The sequence below is a fragment of the Dipodomys spectabilis genome, unplaced genomic scaffold (genome assembly GCF_019054845.1).
Source record: "Dipodomys spectabilis isolate Male_0828 unplaced genomic scaffold, ASM1905484v1 ptg000003l, whole genome shotgun sequence".
Classification (NCBI taxonomy): Eukaryota; Metazoa; Chordata; class Mammalia; order Rodentia; family Heteromyidae; genus Dipodomys; species Dipodomys spectabilis.
The window spans coordinates 11,699,997-11,721,730 of record NW_024870680.1 but is presented as its reverse complement, the minus strand read 5'-3'; the positions used below and the strand labels follow the sequence as shown (position 1 = coordinate 11,721,730).

Here is a 21,734-nt window from a genome sequence, read left to right as displayed (position 1 = left end):
AAAAAAAGAAAGGAATGGAGATATAGCAGAGACAGAGTAAAAGAAGGCTAAGTAATAGGCATATATTTTGTGACCTACTTGAACCAAATGCCTCCACTGAAGTAAACCTGGAGAGGTATAAGATCAGGTAATGTTATGGTTGGCCATGGGCCTAAACAAGTAGAGCTTAATTAATTAAGTGGAGCTTAATTAACTAATTAATATGGCAGTACTGGAGTTTGAATACAGGGCCTTGGTTGAATGCAACAGTTGAGCTACACTTCCAGTTCCTTTTTTTTTTTTTTTTCAATTGTTCAGATAGAGTTTTATACTTTTACCCTGGCCACTTTAGACTGTGATCCTCTTACTTCCACCTCCCCAATAGCTGAAATGAAAGGTGTGTACCATACCAGATTTGTTCTTTTTTTTTTTTTTCAGTTTTTAAAAACCTATCTGTAGAGGCTGGAAAGATTGCTCAGTGGTAGAGAGTTTGCCTAGCATGCATAAAGCCTCGGGTTCGATTCCTCAGAACTAGAAAAAGCTGGAAGTAGTGCTGTGGCTCAAGTGGTAAAGTACTAGCCTTGAGCAAGAGAAGCTTAGGGGACAGTTTGCCCAGGCCCTTAGTTGTAGCCCCAGGACTGACAAAAAAAGAAAAAAAAATTATCTTTAAGTTATCTTTAAATCTTTAAAACTGTTTATCAATACGTGCATTTTTTTTTTGGTGCTCTGCCACTTGAGCCACACCTTCACTTCTAGATTTTTAGTGGTTAAATGGAGATGAGAGTCTCATGTGTTTTCCTGTCCTAGCTGGCTTAGAACTGAGAGATCCTCAGATCCCACCATCCTTGACTAGCTAGCAATCCCTGGCTTACAATGCATCTTGATTACTGTCACTCCTTTCAGCATTACCTGGCTTGTTCTTGAAATACGGTCTTACTAACTCATCTGAGTTGGCTTCAGATTGTGATCTTCCTGTCTGCCTCCTAAGTATCTAGGATTATGCCTTGCATCAACCAGACAGTTTTGAGGTGTCCAACCCAGTTATTTGTAAAATGTTCTATAATTTAGATTTCTCTGATTATTTGCCTCTCAATAATGTTTTGGAGCCGGGCACTGGTGACACATGCCTGTAATCCTAGCTATTGAGAGGCTGAGATCTGAGGATCATAGTTTGAAGACAGCCAGGGCAGGAAAGTCTGTGTCACCCTTATCTTCAGTTAACCACCAGAAAACCAGAAGTGGTACTGTGGCTCAAAGTGGTAAAGTGCTAGCCTTGAGCAAGAGCTCAAGGAGCAGCACCCAGGCTCTGAGTTCAAGCTCTATGATTGACTAAAAAAAAAAATGTTTTTTTGAAATGGTGCAAGTCCTTTTGTGCATTATATCAAGGAAACCTTTAAAGTCAGTTTGTCTAGTTAATAATTTTATTTATTTATTTATTTATTTATTTTGCTGGTCGTGGGGCCTGAACTCTGGGCCTGGGCGCTGTCCCTCAGCTCTTCAGCTCAAGGCTAGCACTCTACCACTTGAGCCACAGCACCACTTCTGGCTTTTTTTTTTTTTTTTTTGCTTATGTGGTGCTGAGGAATCAAACCCAGGGCCTCATGCATGCAAGGCAAGCGCTCTACCACTGAGCCACCTTCCCAGCCCCCAATAATGACTTTTAAGTTCAATCACTTGGTTATGTTATCCAACAAATTTTCCCCATTATAAAGGTACATTTTTCTATCAGAAAATAATCTTAAGTAATTTTAGACTTTGTCAATATCTTATTCCTCAGCAATTTATTTTGAATTAATAATTACAATAATAGTTGCAAAATGTTTTTGTACTTCTATGATTTCTTTACATTCATTAGCTAATATTCTTTTCCAAAGAAGAGCTTTCCCTTCTGCTACTCAGCATTTTACTATTACTGTGGACTCTGTTTCTTGTTCTAATTTGTTTGAATCCCTTACCATGATTGGTGTTTTTGAGGTTTAAGTTGGCCAGTGTCCTTTAATCGTGCTCCTATCAGTTTTTGAGCATTGCCTTGCTTTCTGGCATAGCAAGACATATTTCCCTGGATCTAGCCATTTTTTCAAGAATCCCTGCTATGGGGCTGGGAAGGTGGCTCAGTGGTAGAGCGCTTGCCTTGCATGCCTGAGGCCCTGGGTTTGATTCCTCAGCACCACATAAGCAAAAAAGAAAAAAGCCGGAAGTGGTGCTGTGGCTGAAGAGCCTGGGACAACACCCAGGCCCAGAGTTCAGGCCCCACGACTGGACCCCAAAAAAAAAAAAAAAAAAAAAGAATCCCTGCTAGTGGGAAAACCAGTCTGGATACTAGGTATACTAATTTCTGCTAGGAATCAATACATTTAAAGCTTTTCAGTATAAAGAGTCAGAAAATGAGTAGATGCACCCATGCCATGAGAATATACGTATCTAGATAGATGATAGATAGATAGATGATAGATAGAGATATCACTAGTTAAACACCTCAAGATTTTTTTTTTTAATTACTCAGGACCTCATGCTCTTGCATAGCTTTTTTTGCACATGGCTGGCATTCTACCTCTGGGGTCATGCTTCCCTACTTCTAGCTTTCTGCTAGTTAATTGGAGATAACAGTCTCTTAGATTTGTCCACCTGGACTAGCAGCATGGAACCTCAGTCCTCAGATCTCAGCCTCCTGACTAATTAGGATTACAGATGTGAGCCACGAGTATCCAGTTTTCAGTATTCTTATTCCCCCATCCCAATCTGTACCTTCCTTCTCCAACAGTGAGAACCCTCAGTTATCAAACCATCAGTATGATTACTTATTTGCTGTCATTATATTTATGAAATATTTTTAATCATTTTACTAATACTACTATACACACTAAACTCACACAATAAAAGTCAGGGTCATTTTTTTTTATCACACCTAGGTGTATAGTCAGTGCATTGTATTAAAAAGTGACTTGAAGCTGGGCCTGTGGCTCACACGTGTAATCCTAACTACTCAGGAGGCTGAGATCTGAGGATCATGGTTCAAAGCCAGCCCGGGCAGGAAAGTCCATGGGACACTTATCTCCAGTAAACCACCAAAAAAACCTGTAGTGGCACCGTGGCCCAACTGGTAGAGCACTAGACTTGAGTTGAAGGGCTGAGGGACAGTGCCCAGACTCAGGGTTCAAGCCCATGACTGACAAAGTGACTTGAGGGAGAGGGCTAGGGAAAGGGTGACATTGTGCCCTGACTTATAGAACTGTAATCCCTCAGCATATCACCTTTATAATAACAATAAAAATAAAGTGTCATAGAAATGGTGAGACAAAAGGTGAACAAATGTAGCAGTGGTACTCACTAGACACTATGTTGAAAATAAACTATATAATGTGGGTGGGAGAGAAGGAGGGAATGGATGACACTTTCTCAAAAGAAATGTACTCTACCTGAATTACGTTACTGTAATTGTAACACCTCTGTGTTGCTGTTCACACAGCGAGACCCAGGAACACGGTGTCTGGTAGGTAGAAACGGACCACACCATGCGGGTATAGATAAAGTTTATTAAAACATCATATGCTTATATCGGGCATAGGGGCATAGAGGGTAAGGCTGTAGTCAGTGGCCAATCATCACAGGACAGAAAGATGACCTTAACCAATTCTTGGGGAATGTGGACGATCAGCAACCTTTAATCAGTGATTAGAGTCGTTCAAGGTAATAAAAGAGGAAGCAAGGTGCAGGTGGGGCTCCATTAAAAAACACAAAAGGGGGGCTGGGAAGGTAGCTCAGTGGTAGAGCGCTTGCCTTGCATGCATGAGGCCCTGGGTTCGATTCCTCAGCACCACATAAGCAAAAAGAAAAAAGCCAGAAGTGGCGCTGTGGCTCAAGTGGTAGAGCACTAGCCTTGAGCTGAAGAGCTGAGGGACAGCGTCCAGGCTCAGAGTTCAGGCCCCACGACTGGACCGAAAAATAAAAATAAAAAAACACAAAAGGAATCTTGAGGCACAGTTTTACACAATTAACTAGGAGTAACATGAATGGCACTTCCCGAAAACTATCATCTGAGTCTGGCACTGGCACAGGACCTTTGCCCGGCCTGGAGGAAGGGGCGTCCCCCAGCACCCCCCAGAGGAATGCATGCTAGCATGCATGCTTGTGGCACACAGGAGCCCAGATGAGGTCTTGCGAGTCAATGCCTCCGACACCTCTGTACATCACCTTTATAATAACAATTTAAAAGATTTTAAAAAGTGTCTTAAAGCTGAGCACCAGTGGCTCATACCTGTTATTCTAGCTATTCAGAAGTCTGAGATTTGAGGACCTAAGTTCAAAGCCAGCCCAGGCAGGCAGGGGTGTGAGACTCTCTCTCCAATTAGCCACCAAAAAGCTAGAAGTAGAATTGTGGCCAGCCTTCAGCATAAAAGCTCAGGTCCTGAGTTTAAGCCCCATGGCATGAAAGGCCAGAATAATTCACTCCAGGCTTCTTGGCCTACTTTGAACAGTCATCTGCCAATATCCTTACACCTCTGAAGCAGACCTAAGAGTGGTCTGTCCTAATAGGCAGCCTAGTATAGATCCTTGTGGATCTCTCCTTGGCATTTTAGAACTTTCTGCAGGAGAATTAGGTTGATGTTAATTAAGTTTCCACCAAAAATTTTCCCATTTTTATGACCTGTTAATTCTGGAGTACTTTACGAGCTGCCTATTGCTTTGGAAAATCAAGTAAGTTTTTGTTTTTCAAAAATTTAGACTGATGAACCACTACTAAATATCCCCATGCTGCTGATTGCATGTATGGTGCATAACATGTGAACACCGTTATATGTTACAGACTGTGATAGACAGTTTGCTCCAGGAAAGTTAGAATGAACTTGTGACTTTAAATGAGCATCATTATTCCACAATACTGTGAAATTCCGGAAATTATGTAATCACTTAATCACAAAAAAAAAAAAAAGAACCTCGGGGAAGGTAGGGAGGGAGGGGATGGTAGGGGGAAAACAATGGAGGGGGTAACAATGTTCAAGAGGAAGTGTACTCATTACCTCACTCATGTAACTGTAACCCTCTGTATAGTATCTTTACAATATAAAAAAAAAATCTTTATAAAAAAAAAAGAAATGTACTCATTATCTTGCCCATGTAATTGTAACCCCTCTGTACAGTATTTTCACAATTAAAAAAAAAAATTTAGACTGATACTAACAGTCAAAGTTAGATTACAGCCAACTTCACTAATGTTTTCAGTTACTTGTAATGACAGATACTTTTTCTTTTAAAAAATTTAAAAATTTTCATATGTCTTTATATCCCTGTGTTTCTATAAGCTTGTTATGATTCGAGAGGAAAAGTTGAATATTCTGAGAATCAGGGGGAAAGGACTTTGGTTATAGGATTTTTGTTGTTGTTGTTGTTGTTGTGGGGCTTGAACTTGGCCTGGGCACGGCCCCTGAGCTCTTCACCCCAAGGCTAGCTCTCTGCCACTTGAGCCACAGTGCCACCTCCAGTTTTCTGGTAGTTAATTAGAGATAAGGGTCTCATGGACTTCCCTGCCCCAGCTGGCTTTGAACTGCGATCCTCAGATCTGAGCCTCCTGAGTAGCTAGGGTTACAGGTGTGAGCCACCGGCACCCGGCTGGTAGGACTTTTATAAATGTCCTTCTGTGGTAGTATAGAAAATATGTAAATTCGCTGTTTCAAAAGTGCCAAGGTCATAAGTTCAAACCCTAGTCCCCTCCCTCCAAATACCCCACATAGATTACTAGACCTCACATTAATTTCATATATGTGGTACTGGGAATGAATATAGGGCCACATGCTAGGAAAGTACTTAGGAGTAGCTCTAATAATGAAGTACTTCCCTAGCCTTAAAAATAATTTCATTGCCAGACACTGGTGGTTCATGCTTATAATCCTACTGCTCAGGAGGCTGAGATCCGAGGATTGTGGTTTGAAGCCAATCCAGGCAGAAAAGTCCCTGTGAGACTCTTATCTCCAATTAACTTAAAAACCAAAAGTGTCAATGTGGCTCAAAATGGTAGAGCACTAGCTTTGAGCAAAAGAGCTCAGGGACAGTTCCCAAGCTGGAGTTCAAGCCCCACAACCAACCAGAAAAAGAATAAGAATTTCTTCAGTTCACCTGAATACAGTGGCTCACACCTGTAATTCCATCTACTCAGGAAGCAGAGATAAGAATGATTGTAGTCCAGCCCAGCTTAGGCACAAATTTAGTGAGAGTCCATCTAAACCAATAACCTAGGCACATGCCTTGATTTGAGCTACATCAGAGGTTTAAGTATGAGGTTTTCTATTAGGTCAGACTGGATATACACTATCTGCAAAATAGCTAAATTTGAAATGGCTCAAGAGACAGAGCAGTTACCTAGTAAGAGTGAGGCCCTGAGTTCAAACCCCAGGACCACCAAAATAGTAAGAATTTGGTCATTTCTATAAAGTCAGTTTCCTTTCTAATCCTATATATATTATTTTATGCATTTTAAAAACTACTTAGAGAAAGAAGCCAAAGGTTTTTGTCAGGCTACTAGAAGGTCCTGTGGCACCCAAGGAGGCCACTGCCCTGAGAGGCAGAGAGATCATTTAAGAGGCTGTTCATTCAGACAAGTGATAATGAGAGTGTGACTCAGGCAGCATCACAGAGAGCCTTTAACCTTCACTCTGCTTTTGTCAGCAACATGGCCAGCTAATGGTATTGCTTCTACTCATTTATGCTCCCTTAATTTTGGCAGAAGTAAATGCTTGTTTGAAATTCTAATTTAGGTAAGTTTTCTTTTCAAATTAATCATAAAATGGCTGAGCCCACAAGGGATGCAATCCTATGGTTTAGTGGATATAATGTATAGTAGCTGGAAATGTTTCCACAAGGGAAAGAGCAATAAGCTTTTATAACCTGAGGTTATATGACAGAAGAGGAACTGAATCTGACATTCAGTAGGACAGGAGCCTTAGTGGTGCCTTCCCGGATTGGAAGAAGCACAGGAGCAACCAGCAGGCTGAAGATGCCTCAGTCACAGTTGATGCTCCAATCATGGCCTCTGCACGAACTTGAGCATAATCACTGCTAGTGCCTGGCTCCACAGGCCATTGCAGTTTTCTTTCATTGCTCTGTCCATGACACCCTGCAGTACAGCAGCCATGGCCAAATTCATCACGTGACTTCCCATTGATCCAGCAACTCTGATGATCTGTGGCTGTCTCCAATCTCTGAATCTCCAGAGGATCATAGTTTTGCACTCTTAGGACCTTTCACTTGATTTCTAGCAGTTGGTGGCCTATTTTATTATACTAGAAAGTGAACTTGGAGTCTAGGGAACATAGTGATGTTCAGAGAAGTTGCTATTCTTTATTAAATGAAGAATCACTCAATAATTCATGTAAATGCATTTGTTTAAGGAAAGTGAAGCTCTCCAATCCTAATCTATTATTTTAATAACTATTAATTGTGATAATATCTCTAGAAAAATATTTAAGTTGTTTAAATCATATTTGTTTAGCTTAAGGTAATCCTAGATTTGATCACTTACTTTAGAATGAAAACTAAAGAGCATCTAATCCACCGTTCTTCCAGTCTTTAAGAGCTAGGTGTGACCGAGTGAAAACACCTCTGGTATTTTGCTTCTCCTTTTAAAAAGTGACAAGCTTAGGTAATTTGTGTGTGTGTGATTTTTGTGTGTGTATATGCTGGCACTGAGAGTTGAACTCAGGATATAACCACTCTTACTCAGTTTTTCTCTACTTAGAGCTGGCATGCTACCACTTGAACACCTCTACTTCTGGATTTTAACTGATTAATTAGACCTGAGTCTCTTGGATTTGTCTACCTGGGATGAATTTAAACTACAATCATCAGATCTCAACCTCTTGAATAGCTAGGATTATAAGAGTGAACCACAGCTGGGTGCCTGTGGCTCACGCCTGTAATCCTAGCTACTCAGAATGCTGAGATCTGAGGACCACGGTTCAAAGCCAGACAGGGCAGGAAAGTCCGTGAGGGCCTGCTCATTCCAGCTGGCTAATTGGAGATGAAGTCTTGTGGGCTGGCTTTAAAGCAAGATCTTTAGATCTCAGCCTCGGGTGCAGATAGGATTATAGGCATGAGCCACTGGTACCTGGCAAGTTTAGAAAACATTTAAGAAAACAATCTAGAGCTATGGCATAGCTCAAATGCTGGCAAGTTCAATACCATGGGTTGTATCTAGCACTGACAAAAAGATTTTTTTAATTAATTCATTTCCCCAACTCTCTTCTGATCTTTGTGGGAAACATAAAGCTAGAGCAGTGGCACTATATTCTTTACAAACACACTGGTAGCAGCTCTACATCTTGTCCCAAAATGTGAATGACCTTGATGCCCATGATGCCCTTTGACATGCAGGTGCTCTAACCTAGCTCACATTTTGATATTTAAACATGAGTGCAGACAGCCTTAGTGTAAACTCCTCAGGAAGATGCTAAGTCATGAAGCATGAATACAAAAGGCAAATTTGTTTTCTCAAACAACTGAATTAGTAAAGAACGTCCCAGCAACTGCACACTCCACGAGGAACTGAGAGACTATAGGAAGCCCACAAAAATGTACTCCTCCCTTCTGCTTTATGTAGCCACCTGACTTCTGTTCAGCTCAGTGTCCCTGGTGGAATAAATCAGGGAGTAGGTGGGTGTGTGCATATGCCTGATGTGGTCTCTTCTGGGTAATTTATAACTTGCATATACAGCTTACACACTAAGTTATATGTATTTCACTTTCAAATAATTTTAGGATTACAAAAAATTACAAGACTATACAAAGTTTCTGTTGTTGTTTTGGTTCATCATGGGCTTGAACTCCAGGACCTGGGAGCTGTCCCTGAGCTTTTTTGCTTCTACTACTTTGAGCCACAGTGCCACTTCCAGTTTTCTGGTAATTAATTGATGATAAGGGACTCCCAGACTTTTCTGCTCAGGCTTGCCTTGAACTGTGGTCATCAGGTTTCAGCATCTTGAGTATCTAGGATTACAGGCATGAGCCACTGGCACCCAGCTCCAAGGGTTTTTAATGTATCTTTCACCCAGATCCAGAAGTAGATATTTTATTTTTTAATCATTTTCTTCATTTAGAGATAAAAATGTTTATCTAAACTCTTTTTTCATAGCTGTAAGGAGTTTAGTAAAGAGAAAGTAAAGGCCACTCAGGAGAGTGACAAGTAGGACCTGGAAATCAATTTGCACCTCCTGGACCATCTGTTTTTTTTTTTTTTTTTTGGGTCCAGTCGTGGGGCCTGAACTCTGGGCCTGGGTGCTGTCCCTCAGCTCTTCAGCTCAAGGCTAGTGCTCTACCACTTGAGCCACAGCGCCACTTCCGGCTTTTTTCTTTTTGCTTATGTGGTGCTGAGGAATCGAACCCAGGGCCTCATGCATGCAAGGCAAGCACTCTACCTGGACCATCCGTTTTGTATTGTCCCTCCCCACCTTTTTCTCCCTTTTGGCAAAACTCTAGAGAACATTGAAAATACTATATGCCTTTACTTTTAAATAACTATGTATATCAAAAAAAGGACAGTATCATAATCACAATGATCAAAATAAGGAAATTAACAGATACCATTATCTAATATAACTTATTTGGGTAATAAGGTATGTAACGTTTTCAGATTTGTGTTTTTCACTTGGTATATAGTTAGGTTCATCCATGTTTCCACATACATCCTTAGATTATTCATTTATACTGATGAGTAATATTCCACTATTGAATATAACACAATCTGTTTGCCTACTTACCAGTTGATGAGCATTTGAGTTATTTCCAGTTTTAGGCTATTATAAGTAAAGCTCCTGAGAACATTCACTTAAAAGCTTTTGTGTGAATACAAGTTTTAATTTCTTTAGGATAAATATCCAGGAGGTATGATTTCTGAGTTGCATGATAAATATGTTTATCTTTATGACAGACTGCCAAACTATTTCCCAGGGTAGCTCTATATTTTTCCCTACCACTAGCAGTATATGAGAGATTCAGTGTCTTAAGCAAATTCCTCTCTGGCATTTGATACCTCATTGTGCTTTTAATCTGCATTTCCATAGTGATGAATGATATTGATTCTTTTCAAGTGTATATTAACCATCCATATAATCTTCTCTGATAAAGTGCTAAATATTTTGCCCATTTTATTTTATTTTTTATTTTTATTTTTTGAGTCCGGTCATGGGGCCTGAACTCTGGGCCTGGGCGCTGTCCCTCAGCTCTTCAGCTCAAGGCTAGCGCTCTACCACTTGAGCCACAGTGCCACTTCCGAGTTTTTTTCTTTTTTGCTTATGTGGTGCTGAGGAATCGAACCCAGGGCCTCAGGCATGCAAGGCAAGCACTCTACCACTGAGCCACCTTCCCAGCCCTATTTTGCCCATTTTAAAAACTATATTCTTAAGCTGGGTTGTAGTAGCTCATGCCTGTAATCCCAGCTCCTTAGGAGGCTGAGATCTGAGGATCTCAATTCAAAGACTGGGAAGGTGGCTCAGTCGTAGAATGCTTGCCTTGCCTGCATGAGGCCCTGGGTTCAATTCCTCAGTACCACATAAGCAGAAAAAGCCGGAAGTGGCGCTGTGGCTCAAGTGGTAGAGCACTAGCCTTGAGCTGAAGAGCTGAGGGACAACGCCCAGGTCCAGAGTTGAGGCCCCACGACCGGCAAAAAAAAAAAAAGTCCAGCCTGGTCAGGAAAGTCCATAAGTCTCTTATTTCCAGTTAACTACCAAAAAGCTGGATGTTGGAGCTATGACTCAAGTAGTATAACGGGCTGGGAAGGTGGCTCAGTGGTAGGAGTGCTTACCTTGCATGCATGAAGCCCTAGGTTCAATTCCTCAGCACCACATAAGCAGAAAAAACTGGAAGTGGTGCTGTGGCTCAAGTGGTAGAGTGCTAGCCTTGAGGTGAAGAGCTGAGAGACCATGCCCAGGCCCAGAGTTCAGGCCCCAGACCAAAAAAGAAAGAAAGAAAAAAAAGAGGCTCAGAAACAAAATCCAGGCCCAGAGTTCAAGCCCCAGGACATGTATAAAACAACAACAATAACAACAAAAACACCTAGGTTGTTTCCTTGCTTTGAGACTATCAGAGACTACCTGGGGCTCAAAGAGTACTCCTGAGGCCCTAGCTCATAACCTCTTAGCCATTTGAAGCATGATACAGTCTCTTCCCCACCCCCTCTCTCTTCCAATAGATCTAATCCATCACAGTAAATCAGGTACACTATAAATCTAGGACACCACCCCTAGAACCTCTCCAAAAATAAACTAGAATGAGGCTGTTAAAGGGTTCCCACAAAAGGACAGAAGGCAAACAATCTCCTGAGCCCTTAAATGATAACAGGAATTTTCTTCTCTCACATGAATGTATTTTAGCAGCTACAGAGAATCATTATCACATGACCGGGGTGTTTGTGTAGGATGGCAGAGGACTAACAAAAGAAATATAAAGGTGCCTGTTAAATCTGATAACTCATTCCTCAAGGCTAGAATCTTACACAAAATAAAACACCTTTTAAAACTGTAGAGGACCAGCAAACATTCCCAGACTTTATCCTACCTGTGCACTTAAAAACCTTTACCTTTTTTTATGGGCAGCCTGATCACTCACTCATTCTCTCTCAGTTCATCTTTTTTTTTTTTTTTTTTTTCAGTTTTTTTTCAGTTGTGGGGCTTCAACTCTGGACCTGGGCGCTGTCCCTCAGCTCTTCAGCTCAAGGCTAGCGCTCTACCACTTAAGCCACAGCACCACTTCCAGCTTTTTCTGCTTATGTGGTGCTGAGGAATTGAACCCAGGGCTTCATGCATGCAAGGCAGGCACTCTACCACTGAGCCACCTTCCTAGCCCCTCAGTTCATCTCTTCATCTCAGACATGAAGCATCTATTAAAACCGTGCCAGTGTGATTATAATACATGGCTCAGTTTCAGTTCTGTTATCTCCAGCCAGAAGTTTCTGTCTGATACTGTGAGAGTTCTTCATATCTTCTGACGATAAGTCCACTGTCAGATATGTGATGTACAGATATTTTCACCAATCTATAGATTTTTTCATCTTATTTTCTTTATAATCTTTAATTGTACAAAAGGGATTCCAATCAACATGTCATTTTATGAATGCATTCGTCTTGCTCAGTATTTCCATCATCTTATCAGAGGTGAGGGAGGATGTGCCCTGACAGAAGCCAGTGTGATGCAGTTGGGACAGGAGAAAAGAATACAGAGAAACAGCTGGAATTTACAAAACAGTTCAGGGATTTTGACATTTATTCAAAGAGCCACTTGTAAAATATGGAATGGGGGAGGGGGTGCTGTGTGCGCACTGAAACTTGAACTCAAGCCTTGGGTACTGTCCCTTAGCTTTTTCAATCAAGGCTGGTATGCTACCACTTGAGTTACAGCTACATTTCCAGGGTCTGTCTTTCTGTCTTCCTGTCTTTCTTTCCTCCTTTCCTTTCTTTCTTTCCTGATGAATTGGAGATTGGAAAGTCTCATGGGCTTTCCTGTTTGGGCTGTCTTAAATCATGATCCTCAGGTCTCATGAATAGCTAGGATTACAGGCATGAACCACCGGCACCCAGCTTCCTTTTTACCCTTCTATATTTTTTCACTTGGCTTGTATGTCCTTCAGGGCAGCTCTATATCCATCTTCTCTGTTATTCACAGGGCTCAGAAAAATAACTTGGTTACAGAGAAATTCAGTAAGCATGTCTTAAATGCATGAATCCCCTAAGAATGCCTATTGTGAAGAAAGATCAGTATTTTTGTTTTCTCTTTCCACATCTAGCACTCTCCTGGTGTGCAGCCTGCAGATGTAAAGGAAGTGGCTGAGAAGGGTGTACAGACCCTAGTGATTGGCAGAGGGATGAGTGAGGCCTTAAAGGTAGGTACCAGGTAGCACCCGTGAGGACAATGGTGATGTCCAGGGCCTTAACCTGTTCAGATCTGTCCTTTGTTGGAGTTCACCTCTGTACCTCATTTGCTGAACCAGTGGATGACCTAGAATGAAAGTTTACTTACTCTACTTCATCAGGGTTAGACCCACCCCAACCAAGAATGTTGTTTTAGCTCTTAGAAATGCCTCAGCCCCAGAGCTTCTCAGCTTCCACACTTACCAATAAAATCATTTCTTGCTTAATGACAGGAATACATTCTGAGCAGTGCATCATTAGTTCATTTCATCACTCTGTAAACAACCTAACATGTACATACACACAGAGACAGCTACAGTGTCACAAGGTGATAAAATCTATAGAACCACCCTCATGCATGGGGTCTTTGCTGACTGAAAAGGCCATCATGAGGCCCATGACTAGTTGGTCCTGTAAATTTTATTACTTGTTATTTTTATAACCTGTTTCAAAGAACCTTTTCCTTTTTTTTCTTAGACACATTCACATTATGCTTTCCCCTTTTTGGGGATTTTTTTTTTTAATAAATAACACATGTTCACTGTAAAGAAAGTTCAACAGTCAATGAAGAAATACGAAAGTAAAAAGGTGAAGATCTCACTTCCCAGTCTCCAATATTTGGTGTATACTGCTCCAGTTTTTTTTTTTCTGCTGCTCCAGTTTTTTTTTTTCTGCATCTGCAGATACATTTGTGTGTGTGTGTGTGTGTGTGTGTGACCTCTCAAGTAGCTGAGATAGGTTGTATGTATACTTTCAACCACACCACATAAATACTACTAATACTACTAATACTGTATGTATTGTTTTTTACTTTCCCCTCTACTTGTTACAGATGCCTTTTCACAGAAGTATACAGAGCTCTACCTCATTCTTTTCTTTGTTTTTTGTTTTGTTTTGTTTTTGTTTTTCTGGTTGTGGGACCTAAACTCTGGGCCTGGGCGCTGTCCTTTAGTTCTTCAGCTCAAGGCTAGTGCTCTACCACTTGAGCCACAGAGCCACTTCCAGCTTTTTCTTTTTGCTTATGTGGTGCTGAGGAATTGAACTCAGAGCCTCATGCATGCAAGGCAAGCGCTCTACCACTGAGCCACCTTCCCAGCCCCTCATTCTTTTCTTTGTATAGATATCTTACAATCCTGTTTCCTACTGAAGAAATGGTACTTTAATAAAAAATTTTAAATTCAAACTACTTTTTTCCATTACAGTAATTTTTTTTTTGGGGGGGGGCCCGGTTGTGGGGCCTGTCTCCAATTATCTCCAAAAAAGTTGGATATGGCCAGGCACTGGTGGCTCACACCAATAATTTGAGCTACTTAGGAGGCTGAGATCTGAGGATTACAGTTCAAAGCCAGTCCAAGCAGGGAAGTCTGTGAGACTCTTTTAACTTTTAACAAGCTGGAAATGAAACTGTGGCTCAAGGGCTGGGAAGGTGGTTCAGTGGTAGAGTGCTTGCCTTGCATGCCTGAGGCCCTGGGTTTGATTCCTCAGCACCACATAAGCAAAAAGAAAAAAGCCGGAAGTGGCGCTGTGGCTCAAGTGGTAGAGCACTAGCCTTGAGCTGAAGAGCTGAGGGACAGTGCCCAGGCCCAGAGTTCAGGCCCTACGACCGGACCGCCCCCCAAAAAAGAAGCTGTGGCTCAAGTGGTATAATCTAAAAAGCTCAAGGACTGTGCCCTGGTCCTCAGCTCAAGACATAGGACTAGAAAAAAATGGAAGTGGAGGGGTGGCTCAAATGGTAGAATGCTAGTCTTGAATGAAAAAGCCAAATCAAAGCTTGAGGCCTTGAGTTCAAGCCCCCAGTATGGCACAATTTTTTTTAAAGCTGGTCAAAGTCTTTTAGTTGGTACCTGGCAACTAGTTGGCATCTAGATTTGGGTTGGACCAACTCAAACTTTACATTTACATGGTTTTAACTATGTATAATGCTAGACATTTTCCATACTATTGCTTGCTTAGTCTCATTAAACACTGTTTCTTGATTTAGTACCCCTACTTTAATTATAGAAGACTCAGAACTGAATTCATTATCCAAGTTATTCTGGTAGCAAGGACTTAAATACAAAACTTGCTCCAAGGGGGTGGGAAGGTGGTTCAGTGGTAGAGTGCTTGCCTTGCGTGCATGAGGCCCTGGGTTCAAGTCCTCAGCACCACATAAATAACACGGGAAGTGGCTCTGTGTCTCAAGTGGTAGAGCGGTAGCCTTGAGCTGAAGAGCTGAGGGACAGTGCCCAGCCCCAGAGTTCAGGCCCCATGACTGACAAAAAAAAAAACCAAAAAACCTTGCTCCAAGAGACAAGCTTTTCTCATTTCCATTTCACTTGAGCTTTGTGCATAGATATTATGATTACAGCTGATATTATATATATCTATTTTTATATTGCAACTTTAGAAGGTCTTCCACACCCACATTGAGTGGGTCTCATATATTGCTACCACCTTACCACTGTGTTAACATCCAGCTCCTCAGATGCCTTTTTCACTCATTGGGGTTCAGTGCCAAGTTAGGGACTGGTAACACACAAGGTGATTTAGGAGTGATAATTATTACTAATTTTATAGCATTTTTTTGCCTTATGGCAGGGAACTAAGCTGGGAGGGAGGGAAGGCTTGTTCTACGTAGTCATCTCTTTTCCTCCTTCCAGGTGCCCCCATCCACTGTGGAATACCTCGAGAAACAAGGCATTGATGTACGGGTCCTCCAGACAGAGCGGGCAGTGAAAGAGTATAATGCCTTGGCTGCCAAAGGGGTCAGGGTGGGAGGCGTCTTCCATTCCACCTGCTGATGAAGTCTTAAGAGGAGAATAAACCATGAAGCAATGATGCTTATGACTGTCACTCTGCACATTCTCCACACCAACTTTTTTGGTCCTTGTCCTGGGGGTTGAATTCAGGGCTTTTGCACTGTCCTTAAGCTTTTATGTTCAAGGCTAGTGCTCTACCACCTGGGCCACAGCTTCACTATTGGCTTTTCTGGTGGCTAACTGGAGATGAGAATCTTAGGGGCTTTCCCGTGCCAGCTGGCTTTGAACCATGATCCTCAGATCTCAGCCGCTTGAGTAGCTAGGATTACAGGTGTGAGCCACCAGTACCTAGCTTCCCCTTTGCATTTTTAAACTTTTATTTATTTTTGGTGCAGGTCCTGAGGCTTGAACTCAGGATCTCCCACTTTCAATTGGCTTTTTCTTTTCAAGTCTGGTGCTTTCCTACCCCTCCACTTCCAGCTTTTTGCTGGTTAACTGGAGATGAGTTTCATAGACTTTTCTGTCCAAGCTGGCTTCAAATTTTGGTCCTCAGATCTCGGCCTCTGAGGAGTTAGGGTTATAAGCATAAGCCATCTGTGCCCTGCTTCTCTTTGTGTTTTGTGTGTGTATGTGTGGTTTTCTGTTTTGTTTTTTAAACACCAGCTTGTGTCAAATCCTGTGTCAGGCTAATGAGATACATGAATGGCTAAGGCAAGGCCCCTGTCCTTGTAGTTACTAAAAATCAGCAAGCACATAAACTCCCTGAAACTTCTATACAGGCTGGCAAAATCAGAAATTTCAGACAAAAGTAAAGGCTATACCTTGAAGGCCAAAGAAAATTCAGTGCACTAAAATCACATGGTAGTTGACCATCAAGCCAACTAACTTTTTAGAATACTTTTATGCCTGAAAATGTTGTCTTGTTTTTAGGAAGCTTATATTTCTAGTAAGGAAGATAAGGCAACAAATCAAATATGTGCTGTTTATGAAGTCAGGAAGGAAAATAGAGTAAGTAAGAAGGCAGAAGTGATGGAGAGTATTGAAAATGGCTTATGAAGAGTAAAACGAGGGAGCAGTTGAGCCACAGTGACAGTAGGAGTATATCCTCATTGGGTTCTAGGCATGCTCCTCTACTAACTATCCCTGAAACCTGAGCCACACAGTTCTGACATCCTGTGGTTGTGCTATGTTGGGCTGGACTGGATGTCCTTTAAAGGTCCCTGCTGACTCTGTGGTTTTCCTTCTATTATATACCCAAGTGGCCCATGTAAAGCCTTGGAAAAGATTGAGAGAAGGGCTGAGAAGGTGGCTTAGTGGTAGAGTACTTGCCTCGCATGCATCTGGCCCTGGGTTCGATTCCTCAGTGTGGAACTGGCATTGTGGCTCAAGTGGTAGAGCTATCACCTTGAGCTGAAGAGCTGAGGGACAGCGCCCAGAGTTCAAGCCCCATGACCAAAAAAAAAAAGACAGAACTTTTAAACTGCCATCTATCACACTTTTATATTTTGCCTCTGAAGAGCGTTGAGTATGACTTTGATGTCCAATAGCCTTGAGTTTGAACTTTAGTTCTGTACTACTTCACTGCTTGGCCATTTATTTAACCTTTCAGACATATTAATATTAGTAACTGGAATCACTGCAGGTATTAATGAGGTAATTCAGTCTGAGCTCACAGTCTGGCATTTAGGACTCAATAAATGGAAAGCATTGTTGCTATTATGCTTCCATTAACAGTTACTGTATAAACTGACGAGTTTCGTTTTATCGCTCTGTTTATAGCATCTCATTATTTCACAGATTCATAGAAAGTTAGGGCCCAAAGGAATGATCGCATTAGTTGATTCAGCAAGTCTCTTTCATGCTCATTTACCGAGACTGTACTGCTAATGTTCTTATCTGGTTGTTGCTGGATCTTGGGACTACAGGGTGTTTTAAGTTATAGTACCTGATCTTAGGAGTTATGTGGATGAAACAGACAATGACATAGTACTTTAATAATACTTACAAGGTTCAGTGGTGGTATAAATAAAAAGTAATGTATCCTTTCAGGATAGAAAGGTAATTAGGAAAGATACCAAGAATATGACACTTAGGCTGAGTCTTCAAAGAATGAAAATGTACACTCATTCACTGAACAAACATTTACTTGGAAACCACTTGAGGTGGACATTTCCTTGGTATGTTATCACAGCTTTAACTAATTGTTCTACCCTTGCTGTTGTGGAAGCAACAGCCTTAGAAGGCTGGTTTTTGCTCTATGTGATCCTTCCATCTGGTTGGCCCCGGTGACTGGGCCATAGACCAGACAGCAACTTAAGATGTGGCTTGGCAAGAAGGGAGGAACTAAGACAATCAGAATGGAAAGTGAAGGTATTTTCCACCTTCACCCAGCAGGCAGCAGAGCCAAACTTAGTATACTCAACACTGTGTTTTGATCTCTTTCTAGCAATAGACCTGTTGGCTCCAAACCCCAGGAATGAGTTCTATGCAGAGAATCTGGGGAAGTCTTGCTTAGTGCCCTTCATACAACTCTTTCTGCATTAGTGAGATGACAAGCTCTTTCTAGATCTGTTCCCTCAAGCTCTTTTTTTCTTTTTGGGGTCCAGTCGTGGGGCCTGAACTCTGGGGCTGGGCGCTGTCCCTCAGCTCTTCAGCTCAAGGCTAGCGCTCTACCACTTCAGCCACAGCACCACTTCTGGCTTTTTGTTTTTTGCTTATGTGATGCTGAGGAATCGAACCCAGAGCCTCATGCAGGCAAGGAAAGCGCTGTACCACTGAGCCACCTTCCCAGCCCCTCCCTCAAGCTCTTAATGCCTATGTCCCTAGGACTATTTCTATAATATCCTACATTGATATTTTATTTATTTAAAACATAAGGCAAGACAGCCCCAGTGGATGGTAACTCAGGAGTGTCAAGCCCTAAATGAATGATAAATTAATCAGAGTAAAGTAATGCACAGCCAATCTCCAGCATTCAGAGGCTGAGGGAGGAAGATCACAAATTCAAGGTCAGCCTGAGCTACATAAAAAGACCTGACTCAGAAAAGGGAGGGAGGCAGAGAGGAGGACAAGAAAAAAAAATATGCACAAACTTCCTAGAATGAGAAATATCTGTCAGTGAGGTTACTTTGTATAAATGCTACTTCCTAATCGGGTTCACATGGTCAATGCCAGAAAGATGCAGAACCTGGGAAGACGCTATTTTTTTCACACAAGACTATACTTAGTTCCATATATTATTAAATTGTTTGATTCAGCACAACCTTCAATCTGCCCACACTTAATTTCTTCTAGCCTGAATGGTTCCTAAGACAAGTCATCCCAGTGATATGCATGTACCTTTCTTTAGTCATGTGAAAGCCAAATATAAAGTCCCTTCAGAAACTGGGAAGGTTTGCTTTTGCAGGCATGTCATGACTAAGTTTGCTCTGAATTCATGCATTTATTCATGATTTTCTTGATAGGGATGTTCCAGGACTGTGCCAGGGACATACTACATAAGCCGCTGGTGGCTCACGCCTGTAATCCTAGCTACTCAGGAGGCTGAGATCTGAAGATCGTGGTTCAAAGCCAGCCCACGCAGGAAAATCCATGAGACTCTTATGTCCAATAAACCACTAGAAAACCGAAGTGGCGCTGTGGCTCAAGCTGTAGAGCACTTGCCTTGAACTGAAGAGCACAGGGACAGCGCCTCAGCCCAGAGTTCAATCCCCACAACCGACCAAAAATAAATAAATAAAATAATAAGCATTCTTAATGCCCAGGTACTCAGATTAATAGGCATCAGTGATGGTAATGTAAACATCAGTGATGGTGAGGGTGTAAATTTAGCTGGAGACATGTTTCAATAATTTTAACATTTGGTTACTAAGTTTTTTGTTTTTGTTTTGCCAGTCCTGGGGCTTGAACTCGGTCTGGACGCTGTCCCTGAGCTTCTGTTTGCTCAAGGCTAGCACTCTACCATTTGAGCTACAGCTCCACTTCCAGCTTTTTCTGTTTATGTAGTACTGAGGAATCAAAACCAGGGCTTTGTGCATGCTATGCAAGCACTCTACTACTAAGTCACATTCTCAGACCTGGTTACTGATGTATATATATATATATATGTGTGTGTGTGTGTGTGTGTGTGTGTGAGAGAGAGATACTGTACAGGGGAGTTACAGTGTGTGTATATATATATATATATGAGATACTGTACAGGGGAGTTACAGTTATGAACAAGGTAGAGTCCATTTCCTAGCGAGCATTGTTACCGCTTCGTTTTTCCCCTACCATCTCTTTCCTTCCCAACTCCTCCCTCCCCACCCCCCAAAAGTTGTAAAGTTCGTTTTCAACATAGTGTCTTGTACATCTTGTTGTTACAATGGGTCATCTTGTATCCTTACTTCAGCAGTTTGTTATTTTGCTTCCCTTTCCCAAATTAGAAAAATGTATATACAAGATGCAGGACACAGGAATCAAATACATTATTAGTACATTAAAAAGAACAGCAAGAAAGATAAATCTCTGTGTCCCTATCTTGGGTTCATTTTGCTTAGCATCAGCTTATATGGTCATATGTACATAGATATTGACCTCTTCTGCTTGTCCTAGACATGTACTAGTTATTGCAGATAAGGGAAACCATGGGACCTACATAGATATCGACCTCTTCTGCTTGTCCTAGACGTATACTAGTTATTGCAGATAAGGGAAACCATGGGACCTATGTTTCTTTGGGCCTGGCTTACTTCACTTAATATAACTTTTTCCCAAGTCTTTTCATTTCCTAACAAATGAGGACAATGTCATTCTTTCTTATGGAGGCATAGAATTCCACTGTATATTTATATACATTTTCTTGATCCATTCATCTATTGAGGGGCATCTGGGTTGGTTCCATATCTTAGCTATGGAGAATAATGCGATAAACATAGTTGTGTTGGTAGCTTTAGTATGGCCTTGTTTGTAATCATTTGGGTAATGTCTAAAAGTAGGATTGCTGGGTCACAGGGGAGCTCTATGTGGAGTCTTTTGAGGAACCTCCATACTGTTTTCCAAAGTGGTTAAACAAGTTTACACTTCCACCAGCAATACAGTAGGGTTCCCGTTTGGCCTCCAGCATGTGACTAGATTTTTTTTTTTTTGGTCGGTTGTGGGGCTTGAACTCTGGGCTTGAGAACTGTCCCTGCGCTCTTCAGCTCAAGGCGAGCGCTCTACTGCTTGAGCCACAGCGCCACTTCCAGTTTTCTAGTGGTTTATTGCAGATAAGAGCTCACGGACTTTCCTGCACGGGCTGTCTTTGAACCTCGATCCTCAGATCTCAGCCTTCTGAGTAGCTAGGACTAGAGTTCTTGATTATAGCCATTCTAACTGGGGTGAGGTGGTATCTCAATGTTGTTTTGATTTGCATTTCTTTTATGGCTAGAGAAGTTGAGCATTTTTTCATGTGTCTATTGGCCATTCTTATTTCCTCTTCAGAGAAGTCTCTCTTTAATTAAGTCTTTAGTCCACTTATTTATTCAGGCAGTTGGTTACTTAATTTTTTAATATTTTATATAAAAATGCAAATAAAAGCTTGGTGCCAGTGGTTCACACCTGTAATCCTAGCTACTCAGGAGGCTGAGATCTGAGGATTGCAGTTCAAAGCCAGCCTAGGCAGGAAAGTCTGTGAAACTCTTATCTCCAATAAACCACCAGAAAACCATTAAGTGGCACTGTGGCTCAAGTAGTAGAGCGCTAGCCTTGAGCAAAAGAGCTCAGGGACAGCACTCAGGCCCTGAATTCAAGCCCCACAACTGGCTAAAACAAAAAAAGAAAATGCAAATATTTTGCTTTTCCAGTTGACCTAGCTTTGACATCACCAGGCCCTCATTTACAGACTGAAGTAATTAAGCAGAATGGAACGGTAACAGCCTTTTGACAGAGAAGTTGCTCTCCAATTGTTCTATGTCTATTATCTTCCTCTAGGCCACTCTTCCTTTACTTATCCTGCCTGCCTTCTTTAGGAATTTGTAATCATGAATGTGCAGAACAATGATAGAATACTATGCATGGAGAAAGTACAGGAGGCCATGGGAACACAGGGACTGTTCCATGCCCCTAGAGAACATGGGTGGGTTCTAGAATGAGGCAAGAACTAGACAAA

The 21,734-nt window shown here is 41.7% G+C and overlaps 1 protein-coding gene across 1 annotated transcript in view; it reads left to right on the top strand.

Moving 5' to 3' along the window:
- Aamdc (adipogenesis associated Mth938 domain containing) overlaps nucleotides 1-15,701 on the top strand; it is a 33,130-nt gene extending 17,429 nt beyond the window's left edge. The window contains exons 3-4 of the mRNA XM_042686778.1: nucleotides 12,746-12,841; nucleotides 15,509-15,701. Of these exons, the coding sequence (XP_042542712.1) occupies nucleotides 12,746-12,841; nucleotides 15,509-15,649 (237 nt within the window). The 3' untranslated portion in view covers nucleotides 15,650-15,701. The remainder of the gene's footprint in view (nucleotides 1-12,745; nucleotides 12,842-15,508) is intronic.
- Nucleotides 15,702-21,734: the final 6,033 nt, after the last annotated feature.